This window comes from Lipophrys pholis, assembly GCF_963383615.2.
Source record: "Lipophrys pholis genome assembly, chromosome: 10".
Taxonomy (NCBI): Eukaryota; Metazoa; Chordata; class Actinopteri; order Blenniiformes; family Blenniidae; genus Lipophrys; species Lipophrys pholis.
In genome coordinates, this window is record NC_137640.1 from 10,277,587 (window position 1) to 10,298,960 (window position 21,374).

Below are 21,374 nucleotides of genomic sequence, written 5' to 3' on the forward strand. Positions count from 1 at the left end.
CCTAAGCTGTAATGAAGACTGCTATCCTCATGAAGTGATTAAGAGATTATTGCAGCTCACTTTTCAACAGACCATGTGATAGTCTGAATAACAGGGTTGCACTCTATAAAGGAAATACAAACGTATCGGACTAATATAAACAAACAACAATACTTTAACAGTAATAACTTGCACCCAAACAGCCTGAAATTGCTCTCGCGCACAATGAGACCAAGTGTACATGGCGGTAAACTTCAGGAATGTGCAGCAGAGCAGCTACCTCAACTGACCCTCTGTGGAGTATCTCTTTCATCCAGGCTCCTCCAGTTCTCCGATTCTCATTGCATTTGTGCTTTGTTACCTTGGAAACGTGCGCAGTTTAATGGGGATGCAATTTTGGCTCTAAATCATCTGCACCAACTTTTAGGTCTTGGCCTTGGGTGTGGGGGGGCATGAATCCCAGTTGAGGGAGGGAGGGAGGGAGAGTGTGAGAGAGAGAGAGAGTGTGAGAGTGTGAGAGTGAGAGAGAGAGAGAGAGAGAGATTACATATAATCGAATAGACATTAGTATTATCATAGCATCCTCTGAGGGGCGCCAGAGAGCTTTTTTTTTTTCCTTTTCAAGGGAGCCTATTCCCACCATAATTTATTACATTTTGGAGAAGGAATCGTGATGAAAAAAGTAAATGAAAGTTTAAAAAAAATTGTTCCTTTTTTAAAGCAAGCCTGTCTAGAAGCATATTAATTATAATGGTTAAAAATGCCTCATAAAAATGATGAATGTATTACAAGCTCACCTCCATCATCCCCGATTATTCCGTTTCTATTGATCAGCAGTGCGAAGTCTGCTGACTTATTGCTGGGTAGTCCATCCAGCTGCAGTGCGAAGGACACGGTGAACCTGATGACAGTGAACTTGGTGAAGGCAGCAGGCTACGTCATAAAAAAGCCCATTACCCCTGGAGTTGACTGACTGGCCTCAAAAAAAAAAATAAAGCTGTTTTTTTAAAGGGCACTGCCTCTCCACTCTGGACAACACTTGCGTTCCCCATTTCTTTTTTGCAAATTGATATTGACAGGAATACAGATATTTCGGACTGAAAGTCTCCAATAGCATGAGAGGCCAGCAGCCATGGTCGCATGTGCATTACATGTATGCAAAGTGAAAACCAGAGGAAAAGTATGCAATCATCTACAAATTACTATTGAGATTTAGACAAAGTGTGTGCAGTTTGAGAAAACTGGGGGAAATGTAGTTCCAGCTCTGTGCATTGGTGTGTGTGTGTGTGTGTGTGTGTGTGTGTGTGTGTGTGTGTGTGTGTGTGTGTGTGTGTGTGTGTGTGTGTGTGTGTGTGTGTGTGTGTGTGTGTCTGGATACGTGTTGGGAGGGGCTCATCCTCCCACATTATGAAAACCCTTTGCTTGAGGTTATGCTTGATAAAGACAATTAGCAACTTTCTAAATATGTGAGTCTGTCTGGATCTACCTGATTCATCTGGATTCATAGGAACTATTCTTCATGTAGTTACCTTTTATCCAGTGTATGCTGCTAGAACACCCTGACATACTTAAAGATTGAGTTACAGAGGCTTAATTGTTCTGGGTCTGGTGTTTGGTGGGAAGGTAAAGGTGAAACCCTCATTCTGTTGAGACATAGATAAGACTGTAGCTATAAAGGTACTCAATGTGAACAATTGCTCTCACACATGTACACTGACCATGGAGGCTATTTCTGAATTCGACAGCCTCACCACATGCTCTAAAAGAGTCATGGCTGATCTTGTCGAAAGCAGAAGTGAGAAGTTTCAGGAAAATGAAAAAAAAAAAAAAAAAAGAAATTTGACTTCTTGCAGAAAGTTCTCAAAGGCACCTTTGTCTCTCTTCAGCTTCTCATTTATGACTCCTGCCTGGTGTCATTTATTCATCAGGGATATAATGCAGCTATATTTCTGTGATCCTGCTTTCAGCCTGTGCATAAAGGCAGCTGCCAGGTGTCAGAAAATCAATGAAGAATACACCTTATAGGTTATTAACATATTGTGTTTACAGCTGGAGACGCACACTATATATTCTCTATCGGATGTATGTGACCCAAGCAGATAAATCCAGGAGGTACAGTCTGTGGCAGTCCTCAGGGATGTTGCTAAGTATTGCATCAGACGCACGGTTCAAGCTTCCTTCTGGGATCTGGCAGTGTGTCTGTTTGTGTATGTGCAGTTCAATGTATCTATGTCTGCATGGTATGTTTTTCTCTCTTAGTCCGTGTGTGTGTGTGTGTGTGTGTGTGGAGGGAGAAAAATAGCGTTATTGTCCACACTTATTCAGACGGTGTGTGCTAATAATTTGCCACCATATTTTTAGGCGTACATTGCATCACACCCCGAAAATAGTCCATAATGCAGCGCATGCCATGATTCACTTATTACCCCAAAATATATCTATTATCTGTTTTCCATCAGCACATTTCCTTTGCTGTGCAAGTGAGTGAAAATCTCAGTTTCAGGATAAATCAAAAAGCTGTCTCAGTTGTACTTTTTTAAAATGTTGTTAACAAACTGGAGAATCAAATGACAATGGATCCTAATAGAAACATGCAAGCAAACCAACAACTACAGGATTTTTTTTAAATTATTTTTTTTACAGCTGTGAATGACAATTACTTAACATTTGCAATGGATGTTTTTCCAACTCTATACACACTCTAAACAATGCTCAGTCTATTGTTGCTCCAAGAAGAAGAAATATGCTTCACTGCTTGAAAACAACAAATCTAGTAACAACATCAGAGCTGCTGTAAGCAGAGTTGATAAAATACAGATGCATGTCACAAATAAGAATATCACTGAAATGTTGGTTCGCACTTATTGCTACACTCCTAAAATATAAACTAAGATGTTTCAAGCATTTTTGAAAATCAAATTTGTGATAAGTGTGACCTTCGCTAAAAACAAATCTGGTCTTGTAAAATATTCTAACATCTTGAGATGCTGTATTCTGATCACATTAACTATAAACTTAAAAAGATTTAAATATTTCACTTGATAGATGTAAAAAATGTAAAATATATGGATTTCATAGTTTGAATTACACTAATATATATGATATAATATGATGAACTTCCAATTTTGGTTAAATGATTTTAATACGTATAGAAACTTGCTGTATATTTGAAACATTTTTATTTTATTGCTTTAGTTCTATTAATCACATCAGGTTAGCAGTGATGCATGATTAATGTTTACCTACAGTCTATATTGTTTGTCATTTGCATCAACTGATTAAAATATTGTTGCTTGGCGATCTATCTTCTCCTGTCTGTGTGGCTGGGCCAACACAAAGATTTGCGGCTGCAACAATAATAAATGATCCCTAAAGTACAAATCATCCGGCCTGTTTGTTACTATACAATTGAAATGCTTAGCGTCCTGGTTTCAATATGCACCCTGTGTATTTTTAGACAGTACAGTGGTGTGGTGCAGTTCAGCTGGACCCTTCTGTGAGGCGTTTGCATGCCCTCCTTGTGAATGTATGTATATTTTCCAAATACTCTATTTTCCTCCCAAAGTTCAAAAACATATTTTCGGGGCTGACTGGTGACTTTTGAAATTCCCTCGGTTCTTGGCCGTTCTCTCTGTGTTTTTACCAGGTGATGGACGGGGGGGGGTCAAACATGTCCAGGGTGTGTCCTGCCTCTCCCTTACTCAGCTGGGATTGACTATAAATTTCATTCATCAAAGTTTTACCGAAGCTCTTTTGACAGCGATAGTTGTGTGGATTTTGCTCCATGGCCGGAATTCGATCCATCGCCATGCAAAAACAGAAAACATCTCATTGAGACACAGTGAGAATTCTATTACTGTTCGCCGCACAAACACAACAAACAATTAAATGACTTGGAGGTTTTAGGTGTTCTGTTTGCAGATGGACCGACTGAAAGTTTTAGATAGAGTACTTGAGAAACCCGAGTATTTTTCACACAGTTGAATCTGTTCAGGATCAACTTGAATAAACAAACAACAGATCATGACAGCAAGGCTGATCGGCCTATGGTGCCTTAAGAACACACACACACACACACACACACACACACACACACACACACACACACACACACACACACACACACACACACACACACACACACACACACACACACACACACACACACACACACACACACACACACACACACACACACACACACACACACACACACACACACACACACACACACACACACACACACACACACACACACACACACACACGATTTATTCTGGTTTCGTTCAAACTGAAGTCTTTCTTTCACTGGGCTGAAATCCTGTTGATTCAATATGTCCTTTTGTTTTAAAGGCACCTCGTTTACTTTTCAAGATACGTTTGTTCAGTGGTTAAACTTACCTTTTCAAATGCACTCAGCAGACTTCAAAAAATGTTGAGAAATGTAAAATCTCAAGGCACTTTTTTATTATGTTATACTACATCTCGATTTATTGGTGAATGTCCATAGCCCGAGGTCTGTTGTCCACTACATCCCTTTGGGTGTGTTTGCTAATATATCCTTCACATCTGTACAGCGGAAGACAAAGTCAAAGATATTGATTGCAGTTAGGTGTCACTGTGAGATTGTTTTCTACTGGTTAAATTAATTAGACTTGTACAACATGTCATAACTTCTTAATAGACTATACTTACGACAAATAACCCTGGTGTGTTTTCATTGAGATGTATAATGACATGATCAAGAATTATAAGGATCAGCTAGAAGTTTTTTTAAGTTTCACGCCTGCCCTCTACTTGTTATCTCCACAACTGCCTGACAGAGAGTTTTGATACAAGCGTCCACTCTCAGTGTGATTTCAACTCCACGGTTTAAACAACACGCAGAGTGCTTGAGTTGTTCCTTGCTGACAGCAGGAAAGAGCAGGGTCTTCTGGGGGTCACCAAACCATCACAAGGCTAACACATAAACACATAAGCACAGTCATTCACACCGCAATCATTAACTTATAACACATGATTCAGGATAAGAAAGAAAAATCCCATTATTTGTCATAATGATACACAGTGAGATGTTATCATCTGCTTTCCAAAGGAGCAGGACGCAGACGTCATTCGGCACCAGGACACAAATCGTCTCCATGTCCATGACTCAAAATCCATGCACTTACTTAACATTGCAAACTCTGGACAGACAGGCCGGCCAAGCATGGAATTGAACCCAGGGACAGTCACACTGTGAGGTGGAGAAGATAACCACTTCACCCAACTACTATTATGCGGCCGTACATGTGAGAGGTGTTCTATGAAGTAATTTGCTTCTGTTATCTCAACCCTGATATCTTCAGTTTTGTGGATGTTTGATTCATTAAAATGAACTTTTTGAATTGTGAAAATGTCTCAGATCAGTGTGAAGATGTTCTAAAATCATGCTGCACTGCCTTAGCCAAAGGTACACGAGCACAGATATGTCTTTATGAAAGTAAATGGGGCCACAATATGATTACTGAAACCCCCCCCCCTTTGCCACGTGCTGCTGCTTCTGCTGCAGTGAATCACATTGATTAACAAGAGCAATCAGAGATTTGTGACCTCCGCCAGATTGGCCTGCACTCAGGAAAAAACAACAACTTATTTCCGGATCACCTCCAAAGTTGAATGGAATCATCTATGACCTAATATCTATCTGTGGTGAAATTTAAAAAAAAAACAACCTGTACAGTAGTTTTGGCTTAATCTTGCCAACAGCCTGTTATTGGTCTGTTGTTTTTATGTCTGTTAGTAACAGACATACAAACAAACAAATGATTTTATCACATCCTTAGAGTGGATTGATAGCTTGAAATCCTCTTGTGATATTTAGTGGCCTCACCAGCAGGCTAAAAATGAAATCACAATGCGACATAAAATATATAAACATTTCCATTAGACCAGGAATGTGTAGGCCACATCCAGGCATGTTTTAAAGTTTAAAGTTTTGTTTTTCCTATTTGTGACAACACAAGCTTAAAAAGTAAGCATCAATTAGGTTCCATAACACAGCTTTTTGTTACTCGTATAAAAAACATATCGCAAGAGGAAAAACAGGGAATGTAGTGCAATCTATCAAATATTCAAACTGCCACATGTTTAGACTACAAGGAGGCTGAGCCTCGATACTTTCCTCTTTCTTTCTTTTTTAACAGTAGACATTTTACACCCAAAAAAATCTGTATGAATTCCTTTCAAAACGACGGTTTTCAGTAACTCTATCAAAATATATTGCGTGCCTCAAAGTTGCCCATCGCCTTGAGGCACCCAGAATGTCTAGAAGCGCCTCTGAAGGTGAGCAGTGTTTTTAATCAGCTCCAAAATTTTACAATTTATTTATCCATTTTTGCCAAATTTAGCCATTGTTTTATATTTTCACGCAGACACACGGAGACTATTGAGAGGCGCGTGAGATTGAAGAACATTATTTCTAAAGCTCACCACATCCAGAGCGCTGGGGAGGCGGACTGGCGCGTCCAATGGCGGCGCGCCGGAGGCGGCGTGCGGGCAGAGGGAGGCGGGGCCGCGGCAGCCAGCTGTTGTAAAGCAGCGCGCCTCAACCCATCAGCAGCTCCCGAACCCAGGTGAAGGTCTTGTACATCAGCGAAGGACCAGTCGCCCGCTGCTCATTTACTCCGTTTCTTAGCTGCAGCTTCCACCCCGTAGTTTGATCTGACTCCGTCGAGCAGGTGAAGCGCCGAAGTAAACAAGAGACAAGAAGAAGATCGAGGAACAGGTGAGACCCCAATGCGCTATTTGGGGTTTGGTTCCTCTCTCTCTTTTTAATTTTCGGTTTGAGCAAACTTTCCTGGGGTTTCCTGTGCCGGGGGTGGGGGGGTGGGTGGGGGGGGTTTCGTGACACAGTTGTCAGTAAAGTACCTGTTGCTGTGCGGCTGCTGAGCGCGCGCTGCCTATAGATGAGGTTAAATTAAACAGGGGTGCTTGGCAACTCGGGCACAGACATGCTATTCTTAAACGGACTATTTTGACTGACGTCAGCAATTTATTAGAGCTAATTATCACAAACTTTTTTATTTTTTTTTGAGCTATGTATTTTTACATTTTCTCTTTATTTTTAGCACCGAGTTGTGCGCGCTCTTTGGAGACAGACACATCCCACGTGAGTCCTTTCAGCGTGATGAGCTGGCTCGACTTTAAGATGCATCAATTTGTTCCCGATTTAATCTCTGCCATAGTCCAAGCAGAGGGGATTTCCTCCCTCTGTGCCATAACTACTACTTTATTAGGACCTGAAATTGAGCAACACCTCCATCACTCATCCAGATAGATAGATAGATAGATAGATCTAACCAGTTACAAGCTTGAGAGATGCAGTGTTTTTAATAGTTGTATCACATTTCGAATCAACCTTTAATCTGTCTCTTTGTAGCCAATATTGTTATTCTTTCAGCAGAGAATATCCAGCTCTTTACAAAACAATTGTATGTAAATGTACTGTGAGTCTATATATATATATATATATACCTTTTTGTTTGTACCAGAAATGTGACTAGAACACTGATGTTGCAAAGGCTCCATCCAAAGGTTGATAAGTAATTACAACTTGAGTAATTTGTATATATATTGTGATGCGTACAAATATATTCACTACCACCGCCATGACGCAAAGGTTTTCTAAACGCGATATCGTCTGTTCTGTTATGGAGGAAATTGTGCTTTAATCAGAGTACAGCTCAAAAAGTTATTTTTTCTGTATGTATGGCTCCGTCGACACAGGTTCTTTCAGATCAGCTGATGTCAAGCAACTTTATACAATCATTCCCCCAAAACCTTTTCATATTCATGGAGACAGCAAATGTGCAGCTCACACCTTGCGTGTACAATTGCTTCTTTGGCACAATCAAAAATATCAAGGCAATTCAATTATCTCCTGTTAAAATTAGACCAAAAATTCCTCACCATTGCCCCGTAAAGGCCCAGTGAGCACATGAACTGTCTGACCCAGAGGATGACATACACACACACACACACGCACGCACACGTACACAAATTCTGTGACCTGCTGAGTAGAATAACTCATGCTTTAGGTTGAGATGCTCGCGAGACTGCAAAGTGCGATGAATTCACACCTCCTAAAATACGTTTGTTTTGATTTGGATGAGCGATGCAGAGCCACGCACCTTTCAAAAATACAAATTTGGCCTTCACCTCATTTAACTTAGACCTGTGGGAATGTTTGGGCATTTATTTGTCTGTTTGCTAATGGAGTCATGACTGTCAGAAAAGATGGGTTTGGGGGTGATTTGGGGGCTTAAAGATCTGACTAAACCAGTGAGAAGTAACAATGCGTTCAGTTATTAAACCATTTCAGCGAACAAACTTCAATGAATTCAGTATTTTGAATGAGGTTTAGGACTTTTGTGCTAGAAAATAGTTGAATCGTTGTTAAGATAAACATTCATTGACTTATCCATACTTTTAAATCACCTGATCTGCATAGAAATTAACGATCCCACCATGCTCTCAATGAGTCACAGGAGAGAAAGCCGTTGAAGCAGAACCCCCCCTCCCCACAGTTTTTTACCAATGCACAACTTTCCCCCTCCTCACTCATGCAAACAGTTCCTGCAGCAAGAAAAAAAAAAACATTCCCTGATCTATGCAGTATTACTCTACATAAATAAATAAAAAATAATATCCTAAATTATTTCCTGAATGTTAATCATGGCCACACATAACATCGTGATAAAAAAAAACACAACATATGTAACTTTTACCTCTTCACATTACTTTTTGCATTATTGTTTTAACAGAAAAAAAACCACAAGCTTGTTAAAGACAAGCAGTAGTGCGAGGATGTAACGACAAAAAAAAACATCTAAAACATAAACCTCTATATGTTGAGCCTACATACGATCGTGCATGTACGTTGTTGTCCCAGTGACGTCCCCAGTGATCAGCCAGAAGATCCCAGGGTACGCGAAAGAGAGCGGAGCTGTTGGTGGCCTGCTATGTGTCTGTGTGCTCACTGTTTTCCATCCTCTCGCCTCTGGGAAGGCGTCTGACAAAGGTTGTGTTCTTCCCTGAAGAAGCACGAGAGCCCGGGGGAAGTGTTCATGCGTGCAATTATTGCGTGGTCATTGGACAGACTGTGATTCTGGATTGCGTTCGTGTGTTATATTGAAGCCTCTGGGACCCTTTGTTGGCAATGAAGGGGGGGAAAAAAGAACTTGTGTTTCCTTGATATGAAGCTAAAAGGTCACAGAGGAGGTAGATGCTACTTGGCTGGTTCAAACTTCGAATGGCAGTTGTGTGTGGTAAAACATCTTGAATTAGCTGTGAGACACAGCCGGGCTTTTCCTGCTCATCGGGCAATTGAGGCCTTCAACAAACCTACAAAACCACACAGGGTGGTACAGCTAATGCCACAATGTGAAGGGGGGGTCTATATTTATCCCGGCAGACATGTGTTTTAACTAGGCAGTTTGATAGTTGTCATTTTTTCGAAGAGGATAGGATTCGTCTGCAAAAACGCCGAGATAAAGATCTGTCTGCCGAGAACACACCTCTCACTTCCCCCTCGTCTCTGTGCATTAACACGCATTGATAAATAAGAGAAAAATGCTTCACTTATGGCCTAAGTGATAAAAGAAGGTGGACGAGTTCAATACTTTGTACATACGGCTATGCAGAAATGGTTGTTTGTTTCATGTAGTCTCATTTGTCGCTGTGCTCTGCCTTTGACCAGTGATGGTGACGAGCTCATCCTCAGCTGTCACTGTCGAGGTGTGTCTTGTCTCTGCAGCATGCTCAGCCCCGCAGACATCGCAGGGCTTTATAAGGTAATCATGACAGCAAAGAGGTGGATTCTTCCAAAAATGCCCGAGATGCCTGTGTGCCAAGCTTACTTTGAGGAACAGCGGGCACTTTAGGGGTCGTGGGAACACGGGCGCCATATCCGCTCAGGAGGGCCTGGCAACTAAATATAGAGAAGTCCAATACATATCCAGTATTAAGGGGGAAAACCAGTAAGAACTCCTCTGGGCTTTGGAGTAGGACTGTATAGTCAGGTCATAGGAGTCAGACCACCACTTCGCAAAGTTGTTTTACTGATAGGGGGGGGGGGGGGGGGGGGGGGGGGGGGTAATATGGGGAAAACTCGCACACAGAGAAAGTGGATTTGATTTTGGACTGTGTGGCTTTGAAGCCAATAAATGTGTTTGTTTTCTACGATGTCAGGAGCATACGTTAAGTACTCCTTTTAATTGTTTCTGTGTAGTGGTTGCTTCTATTGGGGCTTTGTGATGCAAGAACAGCAGCAGGCCTTCTAAGTGGGGGAAAAAAAACAAAAAACTCTGAAAAACAACAGGTCCGAGTTCTAAAAAATGGCCATTCTCAAGCCAAAGATGCAATCCATCCATGTCTTCGCCTTCTTCCCCTCTAATCCCAACTTTTTTTTTATTTATTTTTTTTCCTGACCTGACTGTGCATGAGAGAGGAGTGGGTGGCTTTTAGTGTCAGCCATCTTTCAAAAACACACCGTTTTCCTTCTTCTGTTTGCTTTCAGCTATTGCCTGCTGAACCTTTAAAAGGAGCCGTGGACTGTATTTTTAACCCCGTCTCTTGGGGCTGTGCGGTGCAGTCGTGCACTGTGCTCTTGGGCCTGGGGTAACCCAGACTGCGAGGGTGTCAGTCTGTGTGGACTGCTGGCCCGGCAAGAGTCACTCTAACTTTAGACCGCATCGCCTCATGGTGGTAAAAATAAACACCCAACCCCTACCGAGGGGACGGGACTTGAGTCACTTAAACCAAACAGATGACATTTTCCCACCAGAATTGAATGAGTGTAAGAAATATGATTGAACATTTGTTCTGTTGAGAGAATAGAAGACTCAGCTTAAGTATAATGTATGCCACGGTTCGCACTGATGGTGTAAATGGAAATGTTTGTTTTATTATTTTATTTCTTCTTCTTTTTTCAGAGGTACGAATAAGAAGAAAGAATGGGAAGAAAGAAGATTCAAATTTCTCGGATTCTTGACCAGAGAAACAGACAGGTGGGCTTCTAAAAAAATTATTAAATTCTATGTCAACAATTTGTTAAGGCCTATAATTTATTGTAGCTACCAGCGTGTGAATAAATTATAAGACTGAACAAATTGTTCGATGTGAACAATTTGTTCAGTCTTATAATTTATTTACATGTTGGTGGCAGGAATATTGCAATAATTAATGAATTATTTTTGGCTACAAATCTCAAATATTACCTGGTTTTGGTCTCTGCATTTTGTGAACCCATTTATTTTGACATACTTTGTTTTATTTATTTAAAAAAATGAGCCGTTAATGGCACTGAGCTCTGCACCCTGCTGCTTTTCAACCTATCTGTAGCAAAACCATGTAGCTTTTACATTGTAATGTTTAGCTAAAGAGGGGTTTTTTTTTTATTATATATTTTATTGAGAGATTTGTGGCGCAACAATATTTAAAAAAAAATAAAAAAAGATACTTTATATATATCACATTTGAGTTTTTTGGAAAGTGATTAATATTAATTTTACTCTGGCATTTCAATTAATTCTCTATGTTTCTCTGAAAGTCTAAACTAACATACAACGCAACAAGAGTTCGACGCAATGTTCATAGACTAATTCTGTCTCACTGAACATGATACCACTGTCTTTTTTTAATTTGGCGAGAAATCAGCAACACATAAATACATCGGCAGTATTTCATTGTAGTTCTTCAATTGCATACAACCAATGTGAACTTTTTAACTTTACATATTTTGTCACCCCGGACACGGTTTCTAGTTGCGAAGGTTGCAGGAGCCTGATCTAACTTTGAAAGAAGCGAGTTGGCTTTAAAAGAAAAATACTTTTTCTCATTTTTCAGTCTCAGGTTGTAACAGTAGCGACACCCCACAAGCCTTAACTTGCAGCAGGTTGAGTAAATATATCAGTTCATGCACACAATGTACTTGCTCGATGAAGCCATCCATCACAGGCAATTTGTTTGCTTCGTCAGAGCTGATGTGATTGGGACGTGAAGCCCATATAAATATAATCATGTTTTGTGATTGTCTGCTGATAAATCCACTGCGTTTCCTTTTCTCAATACAAATTCAAAATATCTATTGGCAAGTTGTCCATGCTGCGACAGTGAACTATTGCTTAACTTCATTTTTCAAATTCCAAAAATAGCATCCGGGACATTTTGAATGAGGATATATTCATGCACATTCAGAGCATTAGTGTGCCTTTAAACTCTAAGAAAGGGGAAATATAGTTGAAACCCAAATCAAAGGTGTTGCTGACAGCAGAGGAAGGTTTTAGTCTGATGGTGGTTCAATCTGATAACACACTTTAATCTTTACATCACACTGCTGCACAGAAGTTAGGGATAATGTGATTTTCTCATACGCCACAGATTGAGATAGTATGGCCACAATACTACCATGTGAGAGAAACGTTTGGATTGCTTATACAGCCTAATAAAATCTTTCTACGTTCACAAGTTACAGACCAATACGTTTAGGCATGGAGACGAAAGGGCACAAATATTATTCTGTGAGCATTTTGAAAACGCCAATCAGTCGCACAGTAGAAATTAGTTTAGACAACTTACAAAAAATGTATTCGAATGTTTTCAAAGTGTAGTTATACGCAATTTATTTCTCTTATCTGATCTCCTAGGCTGGATGTCTTGTGGCGATAAGGATTGTTTTTGTGAGACTTTCCTTATCTGTATTAAGTGTCTGAGAATAAACAGAGTTGTGAAGCCTTCTGGGATGAAATGGTGTTTAAAAGCAATAAACATAACTTTTTTGTTACGATTGGGAAGTGATTAGTTTGGATCTCTGGCTTCTGTCTTTCATAGGAAAACACAGTTGTTTTCTTAAATAGTAAAAAAAAAAAAAATCATTGTTTTAAATGTATTTGTTTTAAATGATTGTCCACTAAAAGTGTTTTGAGTCATGCTTTGATTCATGACACTGTAACTGTGTGGAACATCTCAATCATCAGTAATCGGCATCGGTGGAAGCAACCATTTTAAGTACTGTAAACTCACAGTAAAGTAGTAAAGTTGTATTTTAAGGACCTTTATAAAATTTATTTTCAAGTATGCATTCTTAGTCATAGGTAAGTTGCTACTGAGTAGGTACACGATAACCATTCATATTTAAACCTTTTTTATTTTAGCAAACATGTTTATTGAAAACTCCTGATTTATATCTACATTTTTTCACTAAGAAAATCACTATAGTATATTTTTTTTATACTCCTTTTATACTTTTTTTGCTTGTATACGAAGTGTTTAAATGTAAATATTTTGTACAGGCAAATTGATTCCAATGCCAGTTATTTACTGTGTAATTAAATATGACTACAAAGTAATTAATCTTTAGGACTTTTTAACCATATTCCTTCTTATACATAATCACTGTTTGTGCGGTATGAGGGGATCTATATAGACTGTAGCTGTAAGGTAATGGAGACATTTCTATATTTTAATAAACATTGTATATGATTAAGTTTATATAATGTAACTGTGGGGGTGGGGGGGTGGGGGGTGGGATACATGTCTGAAAGAAATTCTTTGTACTTCTACTTTGAGTAAATTGAGTGTAATGTAACCGTCATTTTTCCAGATGATAATCAGCTGAGTTTGATGTTACGCTGCAACTTTTCTGCTGTAGGTGACTTTCACTAAACGGAAGTTTGGTCTGATGAAGAAGGCTTACGAGTTGAGTGTGCTCTGTGACTGCGAGATCGCCCTCATCATCTTCAACAGCACCAACCGACTCTTCCAGTACGCCAGCACGGACATGGATAAAGTACTGCTGAAGTACACCGAGTACAACGAGCCGCATGAGAGCCGCACCAACACTGACATCCTGGAGGTACTGAAGAACCCAGTAATGAGATGGCTATTCATGCACATTCTCTGATGCATAAATAAAGTCAGTGTTGAAGTGATAACCCATCCTTATGCAATATTTTTATCGAAACCAATTACACAGCGTTGCTGTTTGAAGGAACTCGCCTCACCTGGCGTTCTTGTGGTGTCAAACCGTCGTTCTAGCAATGTGGGTAATTTTCTGTGTGCACTTTCTGTTCTGCATCAGACTCTGAGGAGGAAAGGCCTCGGCCTCGACAACTCCGAGCTCGACAGCGAGGAGAGCATGCAGGTGGTAGCCGACCAGTGTCCTCTCAGCGAGGGCATGGATCTCTCTGTGGCTCGCCAGCGCCTCTACGTTAGTGCTTCCACTTCTGCCCTCGCACGTTCAACGAAAACGCACACGCATAAAGGAAGAAAATCAAGCAAATACTACATTCTGCACCTTTTGTCCCACTATTGATAAAGCAAGTTGTATCCCTCAGGGTCCGTCTCTGCTGGCGTCAGAGGCACAGCTCCTGATGTCTGCAGGCTGTGAGAACGGTTTCTCCAACTCATCTGGATCCAATATGGTCTCCAACAGACCCCCAAACTTTAAACCTCTGAGCTCCAGACCTGGATCTGCCAGCCCTGCATTCATGTCTCCACACTCAGGTGAGCTGAATGAAACACCAATCGGAGCCATTTGTGTTAAATTAGCCTGTGTTGGTGCATGAGTGCACGCTTGTTTAGGTATTAGGTATTTGTACGTATATCCATATACATAGGACTGGTACTTTTGAGCTGTTAGAGAGCAGACATTCTCATGTGTTTATCAGTCACAAACACACAAGCTTCAATCTCACTTTTTTCTATTTGGTTACTTATTGTCATCGTGTTGACGACAGATAATATAACGGATTACTCGTCAGGTCACTCAAACAAAATATCGTGCAGGAAGCAGTGTGCTAAATAGAACCAGGTGGATGCAGCTGAAATAGTTGTGCATGTTTAAAATAAAGTAACTAAACGCAGTAACCTTTGGAAGCACTAAAATACTGCACCAAAGCAACACTGTGTCTTGCAAAAATAAATGCAAAAGTACATAAAGCCATGGACTCCCCTTGCAGCAATACTATCTTGGTATAAAACCTCCCATGTATGCTGCCAGCCACCTGTGAACTTACAGGAAGTGTGTGTTAATTCACACACCTGCAGTTGGCCTGTTTTGTGAAACCGGCCCTCCACCACTGTCAAAGCGGTCATGACCAATTCTTTGGTGTTTACACAGAAAGTATCACACCTGCTAATCATGTCAGCCACTGTGGATAGTGTTTAACTTTTAGAGTTCATTTTGATATCATTACACATTGTTTATTTATGTTGGTAGTTCTTCTAAATGCAACATTGTGAGGGTTGGGTTTTTTTGGGGGGGGGGGGTTTTGCAGATTTCATATTATTAATTACCGGTTGTTTTGTAAAGATCAAACCTTTTTCAAAACATTACACTAAAAGTTTGTTCTGATCTCACATGTAGACTGCGATGAAAAAGAGGTGAAGAGTGTATCACAGAGGATGAATAATTCCTCTGTGGGTGAAACAAGCCGGTCTCTTTTCACTTCCTGCTCCTTTCTTTCACTGGTTAGGTATCGGCTACTCTGTGTTCTCCCACAGCAACCTGAACCGTGCTCTGGACATTAAAAGCCCTCCTCTCAACCTGGGCAGTGACGGCCTGCGGGCAGAGGCTGTTAATCATGGCATGGCCGCCACACGTGTCACCAACCACAACTCTGCCGTACGTAGCTGTTATTATCTAGTTTAACCGGCACCAACATGTTTATGGGAACGTTACACATGCTGGTATTTCTTGTTTGTGTGTACCACACACCCACAACCTTCTGCTGAAGCTAGAAAAATTCAGATGACAATTTGTTCTTGACGTAGTCCAGATCAACCTGAAAAATCAACTTATAGTCAATCCTCTCTTTTGATCTCAAACAAAACGGCTGGATTTATGGCCGAGCTGTTTGCCTCTGTAACCAGCGTGTGTTTGGATTAAGTTGTTCTGTTCAAGTTTCACAATTGTTTTTAAATTCTTTTGGAAAAAGCCACTCACACTTTTTTTTTTTAAATCACAGCACTTACACAGTTCAATACATTGTGTGAACTTTTCCACTGTATTGCTGCAAACTCAATATGTTCTCTTGCTTTTGATCCTGCTGATCAGCAGAGGGGCCTCCTGTTCCAGGGTCTGCACAGCAGCAGCTCCATGGTAGCCATGGGAAAGGCAGGCCTGTTGAGTCACAGTTTGGGAGGCTACGGTCTTCCCTCTCCTGGGAATTCTGGTATGTCTGCTCTGCTTTATGTAGTATGCAAGAACATGTAAACCTGGTAAATATCTGTAGAAATCTTGCTGTAAGTTAATAGGGGCAGAAAAAAAAAAGAAAGAAAAAAAAAAGCTGAAGTGCCAGCCACACAACCATGCTTTACAGTGTTTCAGAAAAATGTGAACAGATGAATAAGTGTACATCATGCATTGCGACTTTACAGCACCTAAATTCTAAAAAAATAAAATAAAATTGACATTGTTTATTTGCTGCAAGAAGACACTGCTTCCAGCGTATGTCCCATCCTGCAAGGCCGACCTGAGATTGGTGTGAGGTGCACATGCTTACAATAATGCTAAATCACACACAGAGACACAGATTTATTATGTAGCCTGTTTAGTACCACTCTAGTCTGCTGAGTGAAGACTGGTAGTCTATCATGGAAAACGTTCAGGAAGAAACAAAGTAGAAGAAACGAGTTAAGGTGTGTGAGAGAACTTTTCAGACACAAGAAGGAATATCGTGGGATATTTTTAAAGACATCCAAATTGGACCACAAAGTGGTCCAATTTGGATGTCTTCAATGAAACACACAGGTTTAAGAGTGAATGTCTTACGTGACTACTTAGTCAAGTGACTCTATCAAGACTAGGGATGGGAATCGAAAACCGGTTCTGACTGAGAACCGGTTCCAATTGATCAATTCCACCGGAATCGTGCACCTTAAACGTGTTCTATTATTCTTAACGATTCATTTCCCAGCACGACGTCAAGTCGCAAGTTGCATGACGTCACACTCTGCGACGCAGAGCTCCTTCAACCAGGAGAAAACATGGAGAGGAAGAAGGTCTGAAGTGGGAGACGATAAACGACTAATTAATAGGATACAGTAATACATGTTCCACTCACCACGTCCTGAATCCACAGAGTCCACAGCCTCTCGCCTCACAGCCACAAGGTCCCAGTTTAAAAAAAAAAAGGTCTCGGTTCAAATCCCGGCAGGAGCCTTTCTGTGTGGAGTTTTCATGTTCTCTCCGTGTGCGGGTTCTCCTCCGGTACTCCAGGTTAACTCCGTTAGTCAAAACAACCTGCACCATGACTCCCTGAGCTCCACCCCCGGCCTCCATCACCTCCCCAGGGCGCTGCGCTGTGTGGCTGCTGAAGACGGTCCGTTTGGTGAAGAAATGTCCTGTCTGAGGACTAATGAGGGACTTTTAATAAATTAACTCTGCCGTCAATCTGTCCGGTGTCGTGAACGTCTGCTCCCACGAGCCGACAGCGTAGACATATGCTAGTAGAACTTCACTATCTGTGTGAGCCTCTAGTATGTCACTTCCACATTCCTCTCCAGTCTCCGACCTCCCAGAGAGGGTTAACTTGTCAACAGCGCAAAATTTGAAAAATTGTAAATTCCAGGGGGCCTCCAATGAAGGCAAATATACATTTGACTGTTCTTTTTTAAGGGAAAAATTCAAATTCAAGTTTCATGTTTAGAAAAAATAAAATTGTTCGTTTTGGTGCAGGAGACTATGTAAAACAATATTTTCCCCTCAAAAAAATACTCAGGAATCGTTAGGAGAATTTATAAAATCTTTATAAAATCTTATAAATTCTCACCCCTTGCAATCTACCTGTTAATTCTTTTTTTTTTTTTTTTTTAATTATTAAAAAAATATTTTTTTTTTAAATCGATAAGAGAATCGGTAAAGAATCGAATCGTAAAACAGAATTGAAAATGGAATCGGAAAAATCGTATCAATTCCCATCCCTAATCAAGACTAACTTAAATGATATTGTAATTTTTCTATGGGAAATCACATTTACTTAATCGACATGAGCAGTGAGAATACCACATTTGTTTTGTAGTAAATCTAATCTTTTTGTAATGTCGGCTGTATTATTATAAATCTGTATTTATGTCATATTTTTCATAGTTTTTGATTAATGTACTGCACATTGCTTTCCTTGCAGAGTATAGCCAGCCTGGTTTTTATCACTCTGTTAGTTTACAACGAGGATCAATGAACCCCTGGCAAGCAGCACAGACGCCCCAGGAACCCCACGGGCATCATAACAGTGCAGGGTAAGTATATTTTATATAAGGGTAGATATGTTCACTGTTGATAAAGAACAGAATCATTAATCGGAAACTTGTACAATTTGAAACTGTAAACTGGGTCAGTGGGTTTTTTTTTGTTTACCTAATACAACCCCCAAACTCTATAAATATCTAAGTTACATATATTGAAATGGAGGTGACAGGAAGCCGAAGACTACATTGTTGCCTACCAACGCAATAAAGTCACCAACTTCACAATGATGCATTCATAATATCCTGTTTTCAGTGTTGTGAACGTTGTCAGTTCTAATAAATTGTGCCAGAGTTGCTTCTGAAGTCCTTTTCGACTGACCTGATGTTTTCTTGCTTGTTGCTGTTTCAAGGATGTCCAGTGGAGGGTGCTCTTTCCCCTCTCAGTCTTGCTCTTCAAGCTCTCCACATCTGCCCCCCCTCACCCTCAGCATCAAATCAGAGCAAAGCTCTCCCGAACATATGCCCTCACCCACCTCCCCACCGCTGCACCACCTCAGGCGACATTCCCCAATGAGCAACCCGGATTCGACTCGCCATACCCCTCCGGAAACCCGCCAGGCCAATGGGAGGAAGGAGTTTCCCAAAGCTGGGTACCCACAAGACGAAGAGGAGGGAGGGCAGCCTCTCAGGCAGTTGGAGATTAGTGACGGCTGGCAGAGATAGCCGCCTGCGGCAGTCTGCCGCCATCTCCTGTTTGGCAGCGATTTGCCAACAGAACCAGACGGGCTCGTTCTGTCCCTGTCATCCCGGAGAGGAAGGCCTCTCTTTGTTGCCTTGTACAGAGCTGGTCTCTCCTGGGCAGTGGAGGATTCTTCACAGCATCATTTGCTTGACCTCATAAGGAGAATATGCCTACACACATGTGCTTTTCGTTTGCTTAGGTTTAGTTTTCTGTGTTCAGGTCTTTTTAAAGAAAAACGTGTCCCATTTTCTTTGCCCCCTTTGTTGAAGTTTGCTTCACCAGCACAGCGGGACCAGCCGAATCGCTCCAGTCTCCCCAAACCCCGTCCACATATGTAACGGCTCTAACAGCAGGAAACCTTCTGATTGGTGGTTCAATGTTTGTGCAACTTGAATAGATTTTTTTTTTTTTAGTCAAACTAATGAAAGTCTGGCTTTTTTATAATTTTTTTTCCAAAAAGGAAATGTCCCTGTGAACCAGACACTTTTTAAATTTTCACACTTTTTCAAGTTCCCTGTTATTTTTAAATGGATTCAGTTTTATTTCTTTACAGCGATATATATATATATAATATATCCCCATTCTGGCACTTTGTATTCAACTTTTGAAAAACGTAGCCACTTAAAAACAGCTGCAACATAAGATGTGTTTGTCATTTTTAATGGAATATTACTTTTTGCCTCAACACAACTCCCAGGCTTTGTTGAGCGTTTTGTCCAGTCGAGAACAGTCTTCACTTTAATTTGATCAACTATCTTCCAAATATGGCAATTGTTCAATATACTAAAGGTTTCATATCTTCTCGAATTGGAGAAATGAAAGATTCTGCAACTTCTAAAATAAAGTAGTTGACCCACTCGTGCATATCAGACAATGAATAGCTTTATGAAAAAAATGTAAAAAGAACATATTTCATTCTTTGGATTTCTAAAAATTACAATAGCTCATTTAAACATAGCAAGTCATGAAAAACAAAGTGTAATCAGAATTTTTGAAGCTATAAGGCTACGCAAAAGACCAAGAATCACTGCAGATTCATTTTTAATTATGCATTTTGCTCGTGTATGACAACTCATAGATTGAAAACAACATTTCCATTGAAACAACATCGAATTCAGGTGGTCCGATCACTTCTATGGCCACAGGTGTATAAAATCAAGCACCTCGACATGCAGACATGGGGTTTGTGGTGGACTAGTTATTCAGGACTTGAACTTGGCCCCTCAGTTCCGGAGAGAGAAACTCTCCCAAACATTCGGACAATTCCATGCTCCCAGTTTTTGTGGGAACGGCTTGGAGACGGTCCCTTCCTGTTCCAACATGGCTGCACACCAGCGCACAGAGCAAGGCCCGTACAAACGAGGATGATCGAGTGACCTCAACGCGTCAGAACACCTTTGGGATGATTCAGAGCGGAGACTGCGAGCCAGGCCTTCTCCTCCCACATCAGTCTGAGAATTAGCCATGAACACACTCTTAAACCTTGTGGAAAGCCTTCCTCGGAGAGTTGAAGCTGTCATCGCTGGAAAAGGGTGGAACCAACATCATATTATCTTCTGTGGTTAAAAAAGCCCGATGTCGTTCAAGTTCACGTGCGTGTGAAGGCAGGTGAGCGAATACTTTTGGCGATCTAGCATACATTAAATAGAACATGAAAACTGGGTTTTTTTACCTTTTTGAAATGCAAAAATGTATTATGTACACAAAGAGTTCTAGAATATGCACATGTGGGTCAACAGTTTTAGATGTTATTTGCCCGTCAGTTAGTCAGCAACAATCTCTGAACTTTACGTTTTATAGTCCTGACATTTCATAAAGTCGAGCAGCTAAACTCTTGGTGTTTCGTACAATTATGGAAATCTGCAATATTATTTCTCACATCTGCCCATTTGGCCTGTGGTTATCCCCACGTGTTCTTTTCAGAGTAACATCAGGAGGATATTGGTGAATAAAGTATCTTTACAGGTGACATTTGACATGGCCAAAGCCACCGGTTTGTCTTCATCCACTGTTATGGACGATGATCAGAGTCTGCACTCTTATCTATGTTAAGTGACGATCACTTCGGGAACCAACAAAATACAAAAAAAAAAATTGTTTATTTGAAAATACTTTGATTCTTTTTCAGTTGATTGTAGAAATATGTTCTATCTGGTTTTATTCCGTTGTATTGTTCCTCCAAATCATAGCAAATTTATATTTTTTGCATCATTAGGAAAACCTATTGTAGCCTAATTCAAAAAAAAGACCAAAGTGTTTGAAGTAATCCCTCCATGCATTGCAATAGAATACAACAGCCAAAGAGACATGTATCTGTCAAACTAAAAAAATATATTTTCGGTCAAATAACAATATAACTTTTTTTGATTGGGCTTCATTTATTCAGCGAATATTGTGGATATTACAGAGCTTATATGTATTTTTA

At 40.5% G+C, this 21,374-nt stretch overlaps 1 protein-coding gene across 3 annotated transcripts; it reads left to right on the forward strand.

The window, feature by feature from the left end:
• Nucleotides 1-6,547: 6,547 nt before the first annotated feature.
• Nucleotides 6,548-19,590, forward strand: mef2b (myocyte enhancer factor 2b). Of its 3 annotated transcripts, none has more exons than XM_080472752.1 (9): nucleotides 6,548-6,745; nucleotides 10,953-11,027; nucleotides 13,670-13,873; nucleotides 14,099-14,227; nucleotides 14,355-14,523; nucleotides 15,495-15,643; nucleotides 16,076-16,193; nucleotides 18,147-18,258; nucleotides 18,618-19,590. In XM_080472752.1, the coding sequence occupies exons 2-9, from the start codon at nucleotides 10,974-10,976 to the stop codon at nucleotides 18,928-18,930; spliced, it is 1,248 nt and encodes a 415-aa protein (XP_080328878.1). In that variant the 5' UTR covers nucleotides 6,548-6,745; nucleotides 10,953-10,973; the 3' UTR covers nucleotides 18,931-19,590. The 3 variants fall into 3 exon arrangements, with proteins under 3 accessions (XP_080328878.1, XP_080328879.1, XP_080328880.1); XM_080472753.1 differs by having other exon boundaries at nucleotides 6,579-6,745; nucleotides 16,079-16,193; nucleotides 18,618-19,589; XM_080472754.1 differs by lacking the exon at nucleotides 6,548-6,745 and adding an exon at nucleotides 10,803-10,878 and having other exon boundaries at nucleotides 16,079-16,193; nucleotides 18,618-19,589.
• The last annotated feature ends 1,784 nt before the right edge of the window (nucleotides 19,591-21,374 follow it).